The sequence below is a fragment of the Thunnus thynnus genome, chromosome 22, assembly GCF_963924715.1.
Source record: "Thunnus thynnus chromosome 22, fThuThy2.1, whole genome shotgun sequence".
Lineage (NCBI taxonomy): Eukaryota > Metazoa > Chordata > Actinopteri > Scombriformes > Scombridae > Thunnus > Thunnus thynnus.
Window position 1 is genome coordinate 15,690,796 of NC_089538.1, and position 9,242 is coordinate 15,700,037.

The window sequence follows — 9,242 nt, forward strand, 5'->3', positions numbered from 1 at the left end:
ATGGTCCTTCGAGGAGGTTTGTAAAATGGCTCTTCTGACCCCTGAAGAAGTGAAGGAGTTTGAAAAGAAAATGTTTAACAATTCTAAGGATGCCAAATCAGTAAGTATTTTAATGATGCAATTTTAAAATCTGTTTTCATACCATATTTGCTGTAATTTCAAAAAGCTATACGTTAAAAAATACACTTTTTCTTTTTATACAACACAACTTAACAGTGTCCTGGCTGCAAGTCTCGTGTGATGAGAACTGACCTGAATGATCTGAGTGTCCTCTGCTCAGTTTGCACAGCTGACAAAAAGAAGGACTACAGATTCTGCTGTCAGTGCTTGAGGGACTGGAAAGGTCCATTTCCACGTTCAGACCGCTGTGGAAATGATGGCTGCATCAATCAACTACTTGAAACACTGAGAAAGTGTCCAGAGATCATCTTTAAGGAAGTGGTGGGGGTCACTGGCTGTCCCTCCATCCGTGCCTGTCCCACCTGTGGCCAACTGGTGGAGCACAACACAAAACTGTGTAAAAGCATCATCTGTGGCCGATGTAAAGTGAAGTTCTGTTTTGTGTGTCTGAACCTCTTTAAAGAGTGTGAGAAGACACCTTACAAGCCTTGCTCTAGTGGTGTCGCCCCCAGACAAACTTCTATACCTGTGTGGAAGTGAAGATAATCTTATCAAGACCAGAGTGTGTTTGTTTTTGATTCAGTTGATGTTTTTATACAAAATTATTTTTGTATTTTCACTTTTTTCTGTCTTTGTAATGACAATCATTATTACTGTTGTTGATCCTGAATGATAACATAACAAATGTAACATGAATGAAGCATTTTCAGATTGTAAATTAGCAAAAAGAAAGAAAAAAAAGATAATATCTCTCTGTCAAATTTTAAAAATAATCTTTTGTCTTAGTTTGATTTTTCATCACCACATAGATAATCAAAGCAACAGACTGTAAGATTTATATGAGATTTTCTCTCTGAACTGTTGAGTTTAATTACAATATAACACTTTGACTTTCCATAATTATACAGTATCATTTTAATTCATTCAATTCAATCAATTTGTACTATCATCTTTAAATCCTCACAGCTTCCTCTTTATTCATTTATAATATTTTACTAAGTCATAATATAAGAAGAGAATTCAACCAGCTTTCAGCTTTTACTAAAACTTACTGTAGAGAATATTAAATAATTTATCTGTACATTTACTGCATGTCTTTCTTCTTTGTGTTAATATTATATTTACTGTTTCTTGTTTGCTTGTTTTGTCATGTTTTATTATTCTGCTATTTCAGTATCATTTATTAATGAAACCAGCTGAAAAACTGTTTTTATTGAGTCAGGCCCACAGCAGGTAATGTTCATTAGTTGGCTGTTTTTTTTTGTTCAATTCAAATAAAATAAAAATTTGTTTGAGTACATTGTTTCTGTTTCACTTAAAATGATCATTTTCCTGGTGATTTTCTATATTTTTCTTATTTACAATCTTGTTGCTATTTTGGCTACTGTTTGCAGCCGTTTCTAAACAAGCAACGGTAAACCCTTTCTTCAGGGATGAAGGAAGATGTCACCCAGTGCAGCAAAGTGGTTCATTGACATGTTTTTAATAGTTTTAGGACAACAACAGACGTCTGTGGCACAGAGACATAAATCCAGGCTTCACATACAATACTTGTAGCCAGTTTATTGTTGGTTTGGCTCTGCATGATATTTGTTGACAATAAGAAAAATATAGAACCAGCCAAATCCTTTAAAACATGTGACTGAGAAAAAAACAAGCCATCAAAAGGCTTTTAACAGTGAAAGTTTCTATTCAAAGTTTTTAAAGGCAGGTTTCCTACAGGTCACTGTGATCCTCTGGGACAGTGTGGATCCTGACCCTGTAGGAGCAACATTTCCTGTAAGACACCATGACTGCAGCCAGGAGACACACAGCAGCAGTGAAGCAGAGCGCTGTGGCTACAGTGAACTCTGTAGGAGGTCTGAGGGAAGACCAGGTCCTATCCTGGTCTGAAGGTAAAGTCTAATAGGGATCACTGAACAAAAAACAAAAGGAAGGATCGAGGAAGAGGGCGCCTGTAAAAATTCACCTTGTGATAGAAGCAGGAAATGTGTTGACATCATCTGAGGGAGGAGTAATGTCAGCATGCAGACATAATCTCCTGTCAGGGCAGAAAACTAAACCCTGGCATCCTTTTATCTGAGAAACAAACACAGCAAAGAAAAGACAGATAATATGATTAAATATCAAGTGAAAACTGTGGATCTGTTTGGTGTTGTTGTATTTTTAAACATCAGTCTGTCATTGTCACATCAGTTGTGATGATTTATCTGTAAAATCACTGTAAACAAAATCTGAATAGTGCAGAAGGAAAAGTTCTTCCTTCAGCATCCAGCTTGCAGTTAACTAAAGATAAGAATTTATGCGTCAAACATATTTTAACATGTTACTGTATAATACTGTACAGTTATTATTTAAGTAATGGGAAAGTATATTTTAAAATATCTCTGTGCACAGCTGACAAAAAAATGACTTATTTATTCTGCTGGCAGTGCTCGAGGGAATGGAAAGGTCTATTTCCACGTTCAGATCGTTGTGAAAATGACGGCTGCATCAATCTGCTACTTGAAACACTGAGAAAGTGTCCAGAGATCATCTTTGAGGAAGTGGTGGGGGTCACTGGTTGTCCCTCCTTCCGTGCCTGTCCCACCTGTGGCCAACTGGTGGAGCATGACAAAACTCAGTGTAAACACATCGTCTGTCCCCGATGTAAGGTGGAGTTCTGCTTTGTGTGTCTGAAGGTCACCGCTGAATGTTTGGAGTCTAGTGAACATTACGAGCCTTGCTCCAGTGGTGTCGCCTCCAGACAAACCTCTATACCTGTGTGGAAGAGGATAATCTAACAATATTAGACTGATTGATGATGCAACGCTGTGGTATTTGAAAAATTACCTGGAATAAGTGTTTTATTTGTGAAAAAAATATTTTAATTTTCCCAGGAAACCTTTGTTTTTATCACGATCTATTGTTTCAAAGTCTTAGTGTCATATCAAGTTCATATTCAAAAACTTATAACTGTTTATCAGAAAATATACAGTATGCTTGAAAACCAGATTAAACCACATTTCTGTGTAACCACATGAAGTATCTTCATGTAGTTAAACTTAAATTTCAACTTTTTTAAAATTATGTCATAACATTCATTATCATTGTTATTTAGCTCTTTTTATCTTTATGTCTTCATTCAATCTCTTATTTCTACTGTTTATGTCGATGTTTGTTGTTGTTTATTATGTTATTTTACTGCTTCTTTGTCCTTTAAACTTTGCTCGATTTCCTGTTAAATAAAAGTTTAAATTATTTCTGTTTAACATTAAAATTATCATTTAAAAAACAAATAACCCATCAAAGTAACAATGTATTCAAGTCTCAACACTGAAAGTTCACATTCAAAGGTTTTCACAGCTACAGATCACCAATGTGATCCTCTGGGTCAGTGTGGATCCTGATCTTGTAGGAGCAACATTTCCTGTAAGACACCATGACTGCAGCCAGGAGACACACAGCAGCAGTGAAGCAGAACACTGTAGGAGGTCTGAGGGAAGACCAGGTCCTGACATCATCTGAGGGAGGAGTAATGTCAACGTACAGATATAACTTCCTGTCAGGGCAGAAAACTAAACCCTGGTATCCTTTTATCTGAGAAGTAGCAAAGACAAGTCAGATAATATGATTAAATGTCAAATGATGCTGATAACATATTCCTGCTGCACAGAATTTGGAAAATGTAAGAAATGCAAATCATTTTGGACATTTTGAAATTAAGAAATGAAAAATGATTAAAAGACAATTTCCTTTTCAACAAAATCACATGACAGGAAATAAAACTTATTCCAGTTCTGAGGGGTTTACTTCTCGGAGCAGTAGTAGTATTTTCTTCATTTTGGGACATGCGAGGCGATAACCTGACAGTGAACTTTGCAACAGCAGGCTGCTGTTTGTTTCCTCTTTCAAATCGTGTCACATTTCAAACCGCAAGTCATGTCAGGTAGGTTAAGTACCCACATTCAACATTATACTTCGGCTGAAGTCACGTACAGACTTCCGAAACAGTCCACAGCAGTTTGATTACACATCATATAATCATACTCTTGTCTTATAACACGCTATTCTCTGTGGGAAACTGTCTACACATGCAGCTGTCAGTAAAATAGTTTCACTTTTGCATTTTTCTAAAAGTCAAAAGTTTAAGTAGATATCTTCATCTAAGTTAAAATATAAATATGTAAGAACTAAGATTTCCATCACAAGTGGCATTATTGTGTACATGTAAATAACATAAATGTGTGAATGTGATGTTTTTATTTTATATTATAAATGTCTGACAGTGATAATGAAAGCAAATTTTGAACAACAACAAAGTGTAGATGGGTGTTTTCCTAACAGCACATTGAAAAGTCCTCAATAAAACCTTTAGTCTACATCATCATACATGTAGTGAAATAACGTCCTCTTGGCACCAGTTTCTCTGCATGGTGATTACTTTGTGATCTTGGTTATTATATTGTGTACATGATGCATATAATTTTATGTAAATTTGTGTTTAATCTTGTGGGTGTGTTTGATGTCAATGTCCTGTGTTTTTAAAGTTGATTGTATACAAACAATAGTGGTGTTTGTGTCAGTCACTCTGTTGCAGGAGAGTTTACAACCTGTCTTCTTTTTATCCAAACCACATAACTACTCATGAGAGGGTTTTATAAAATCCATGCTGGTTGTAGAATTAAGAGTCTAAATGGTAAAGATGACTATTTTAACTACTTTAGGTAACACTTTTTCATGTTAAATAGAGAGGAAAGTTTTAATTCAATGAATAATGTTCATATCAGGTGTGATTGTTTTCTGTGACAGCAAAGCAAAAGCAAAACAGTTAAGTAGGTGCTTTTTCAGAGCTGTCAGGCAGCCAACAGCTGAATCAGGATTACTGTAAACCATCCACTTCCTCCATAGTTTACCTATGGAGGAACTATGGAGGAAGTCTGTACGTGACTTCCTCCATAGTTTACCTATGGAGGAAGTGGATGGTTTACAGTAATCCTAACTATCAAGGACTTTGTCTCTGTATCTTTAAGTCAAAAGAGGGTTTTTTGTTCTGGATAAGCAGATAAACAAAGTGTGCTGCAGTCTGCTAAGCTGTTTCCTATTCAACTCCTCCACAATCAAGTTACTTGCATCTTTAACAATTACAGATGAGTTAATTAGTGATCCTTCAAAAGTAAACTTCACCAAAATGCAATGTTGCATTTAAATATAATCTATTATTGTTATGTTGTGCTGTGTGAGTTAAGTAGGCCTGGTGAGATCTGCTCAAATTCATATTGTTTTTTGACAAATACACAGAGGACATTAGTAAAGTTAAACATTTTATTTGTTTTTACAACACATTTCTTTTTTTTTATGAGATCAGATTCATTGTAGCAGTGAGAGTGAGCAAGACATTTTTTCTTACGATTCCATTTAGCAGACGCTTTTATCCAAACAACTTACATCTGAGAGTTAATACAACACAAGCAAGAATCTAGACAGGAGAGAATAACGTTAGTAAGTGTCGTAAAGCTGAGTAGGAGCATAGAAGCAGATTTTCTTTTCTTCTTCATCTCGTCCACATCAGCCTCCAGACACTTTCAGCACTAGGTGAATGGTGGACATGTGTTGGATCCCACAGGATGACAGCTTGGATGATTCCTCCAGTGGCTCCGTTCTAAGGATCATCCGGATGTCATCATCTAAGCAAAAAGGAAAAATAAATTTGGATTCCTTAAAGATGATCAGAAGTCTCGTACTGAGAATACCTGCACCTAATACAGAAATGACAGACTGTCTGGAATGTGACCCGTCAAAGACACAGGTGATCAGTATAACCTGGATCATACAGGATATTAATAATCAGGTTATGTTCCATATCTGTATCATATCCTGATATCATTAAAACCAGCAAGTCATAACAGGGACTAGTGTGCATGTAGAGGAAGCAAACTGATTGACAGGTGATGTTGATAACATGCCATAGACCAGAAGTTGAGTAAAGTCCAACAATAATAAATAGATCATAAAAAGATCAATCCACTGTGCCGGTGGATGTCTGGCATGAGGAAGCCCAATTGTCAGAAACGGTCCTGCCCTTTATCACCATCTGTCATAACTTCCCAGAATACCACATACCGTTTTTAGTTCATAATTTTTATTTCTTTTAACTACTGTGTGTGTGACAGCGTTGTTTGGAGGGATAAATCTCTGTGTTGCATTTTTTAATGTATCAGCCCCTGGATTTGAGTCTTATTAAAGAGCCTTTAAACGTACCTGTAGACAGTTCTTCAACAATTCTCTTTTTCAGGTGATGTACAGTAAACGTCTCCATCTGCCCCTCACACAGATCGATCATCTTCCGTTTTAAGGGTCCAACTACATTCACCTTGATAGACATTTTGCCACTGAGCCTGTACAGTGAGGACTGGAGTCACTGTTTAGATTTAATGCGACGATGTTCTTCAGATGTGTGATCTGTACAAGAGATCTTGACATAACAGAAACTAAAACGTGGGGCTGTACTTCAACGTTGTTTATGATTCAGTCAAAGTCACATGACTTCTCTGAAAGACGAGTAGACGAAACTGAAAACATTTATTGTCATCTGTCATTATTTTGTAGGAGAAACTCAAGATGGCCTCAAAACGGACAAAAAGAAAACGTGATGCTAAACATCTAAAGAGTGATTTAACATCTGAGGAGAAGAAGAAGAAGGAGGAGAAGGAGAAGTGTTATGACCCTGAAGACTCAACACTTAGATTTGTCGATCGGGAGGATGAAATGGATTGTAAGTACTCATCAGATGATTATTTCGAAATTTCTCAAGCAGTGATTAAAGAATAGTCTATGATTTACTGGTTTGAGCTACTGACAAAGTTCTGAGACAATTGTAACCCAAATTGAAACACTTTTCTTGTGTCTCATAGTTTTGTGCATTGGTTACAAGTCTCGCAGAGCGCTGATGTCATGTGGTCATGCTGTCACTCCGATGTCTCTCACCGACTGGTGTCGCCACTTGTTGGATCAGGTTGGTAAATGTTGTTAATTATTGTTAATTGTTGTACATGATCACCTTCATCACGAAGTTCAAACAAGCTTTCTGTGACTCATGATTAATTTCATTGATAAAAATGAGTGGCAGTAGCACAATTGTGCCGTCGATTTCTTTTATTTTTATGCATTTTACAAATTTCAGAACATGTATTTTAATGCAGTGGTCCAGTATTAATTTGACCCAACATGCAAAAATAGACTTGAAATGAACAGCGAAAATCTTATCAAATCATTTTTCTCCATAATTGAGTTCTCAATATTCAAAAGTCATTTTCAACATATGAAAAAGTGTCAGTGGAGTAAAAATATTTCAACTCGGCAACATTTTTTTTTTTTTAATGTTTTAAGAATTTCCTAGAAATGAGAGTCTGCGTCTTAAAACAAGAAAGAAAAAGACAATGTAATCATTGCACTAGAATAAAGCCAAATAAAAGTTGATTTGTATAATAAACCAGCTGAAATCTTCTGATCACACTGGATGATTTTCTCACTTGTTTAAGAAAATGTTTAGAACTGAATTACTAACATTCAGGTAAATCAGTGCTGTATTTATGACACTTATTGATTAGGATGTACATTTTTTCACACATGAAGGTTTTGACTGATGCTTTGACTGATTTTTTCTTTTCTTTTTAATGTTCAAGGGTGAGACCAGATTTAAATGTGGTCAAACTGACTGTGATGTTGTATGGTCCCTCAAGGAGGTTTGTAAAATGGCTCTTCTGACCCCTGAAGAAATGAGGGAGTTTGGAAAGAAAATGTTCAACAATTCTCAGGATGTCAAATCAGTAAGTATTTTAACGATGCAATTTTAAAACCTGTTTTCATACCATATTTTCTGTAATTTAAAAAAGCGATACATTAAAAATATATATGTATTCTTTCTTTCTTTTTATACAACACAACTTAACAGTGTCCTGGCTGCAAGTCTCGTGTGATGAGAGCTGACCTGAATGATCTGAGTGTCCTCTGCTCAGTTTGCACAGCTGACAAAAAGAAGGTCTACAGATTCTGCTGTCAGTGCTGGAGGGAATGGAAAGGTCCATTTCCACGTTCAGATCGTTGTGGAAATGATGGCTGCATCAATCTGCTGGTTGAAACACTGAGAAAGTGTCCAGAGATCATCTTTAAGGATGTGAAGGGGGTCACTGGTTGTCCCTCCATCCGTGCCTGTCCCACCTGTGGCCAACTGGTGGAGCACAACACAAAACTGTGTAAAAGCATCATCTGTGGCCGATGTAAAGTGAAGTTCTGTTTTGTGTGTCTGAATCTCTTTGAAGGGTGTTGGAGGACAAGTTTAATTTATGGGCCTTGCCTCAGTGGTGTCGCCCCCAGACAAACCTCTATACCTGTGTGGAAGTTAAGATAATCTTATCAAGACCAGAGTTTGTTTGCTTTAGATTCAGTTGATGTTTTTATACAAAATTATTTTTTGTATTTTCATTTTTTTCTTTCTTTGTAATGACAATCATTATTACTGTTGTTGATCCTGAATGATAACATAACAAATGTAACATGAATGAAGCATTTTCAGATTGTAAATTAGCAAAAAGAAAGAAAAAAAGATAACATCTCTCTGTCAAATTTTAAAAATAATCTTTTGTCTTAGTTTGATTTTTTATCACCACAGAGATAATCAAAGCAACAGACTGTAAGATTTATATGAGATTTTCTCTCTGAACTGTTTAGTTTAATTACAATATAACACTTTGACTTTCCATAATTATACAATATCATTTGATTTAATTCAATTCAATCAATTTGTACTATCATCTTTAAATCCTCACAGCTTCCTCTTCATTTGCTTTATAATATTTTACTAAGTCATAATATAAGAAGAGAATTCAACCAGCTTTCAGCTTTTACTAAAACTTGCTGTAGAGAATATTAAATAATTTATCTGTACATTTACTGCATGTCTTTCTTCTTTGTGTTAATATTATATTTACTGTTTCTTGTTTGTTTGTTTTGTCATGTTTTATTATTCTGCTATTTCAGTATAATTTATTAATGAAACCAGCTGAAAAAACAGGCCCTCAGCAAGTAATGTTCATTAGTTGGCTGTTTTTCCTGTTCAATTCAAATAAAAAAATGAACTGTTT

At 35.6% G+C, this 9,242-nt stretch overlaps 2 protein-coding genes and 1 long non-coding RNA gene across 3 annotated transcripts in view; 2 read left to right on the forward strand and 1 right to left on the reverse strand.

The window, feature by feature from the left end:
* Positions 1-1,373, forward strand: part of LOC137175067 (potential E3 ubiquitin-protein ligase ariadne-2-like) — a 2,424-nt gene extending 1,051 nt beyond the window's left edge. Inside the window, exons 3-4 of the mRNA XM_067580715.1 lie at positions 1-100; positions 217-1,373. The exon at positions 1-100 is cut by the window's left edge and continues 44 nt beyond it. Of these exons, the coding sequence (XP_067436816.1) occupies positions 1-100; positions 217-660 (544 nt within the window). The 3' untranslated portion in view covers positions 661-1,373. The remainder of the gene's footprint in view (positions 101-216) is intronic.
* Positions 1,374-5,410: 4,037 nt separating this feature from the next.
* On the reverse strand, positions 5,411-6,574 carry LOC137175068 (uncharacterized). The gene is made up of 2 exons (XR_010925554.1): positions 6,361-6,574; positions 5,411-5,786 (listed from the first exon to the last, which is right to left on the reverse strand). It is a non-coding gene; the product is annotated as an uncharacterized lncRNA (long non-coding RNA).
* Positions 6,575-6,614: 40 nt separating this feature from the next.
* LOC137175066 (uncharacterized) lies at positions 6,615-9,212 on the forward strand. Its single transcript, XM_067580714.1, has 4 exons — positions 6,615-6,874; positions 7,014-7,114; positions 7,785-7,928; positions 8,054-9,212. The coding sequence occupies exons 1-4, from the start codon at positions 6,721-6,723 to the stop codon at positions 8,507-8,509; spliced, it is 855 nt and encodes a 284-aa protein (XP_067436815.1). The 5' UTR covers positions 6,615-6,720; the 3' UTR covers positions 8,510-9,212.
* The last annotated feature ends 30 nt before the right edge of the window (positions 9,213-9,242 follow it).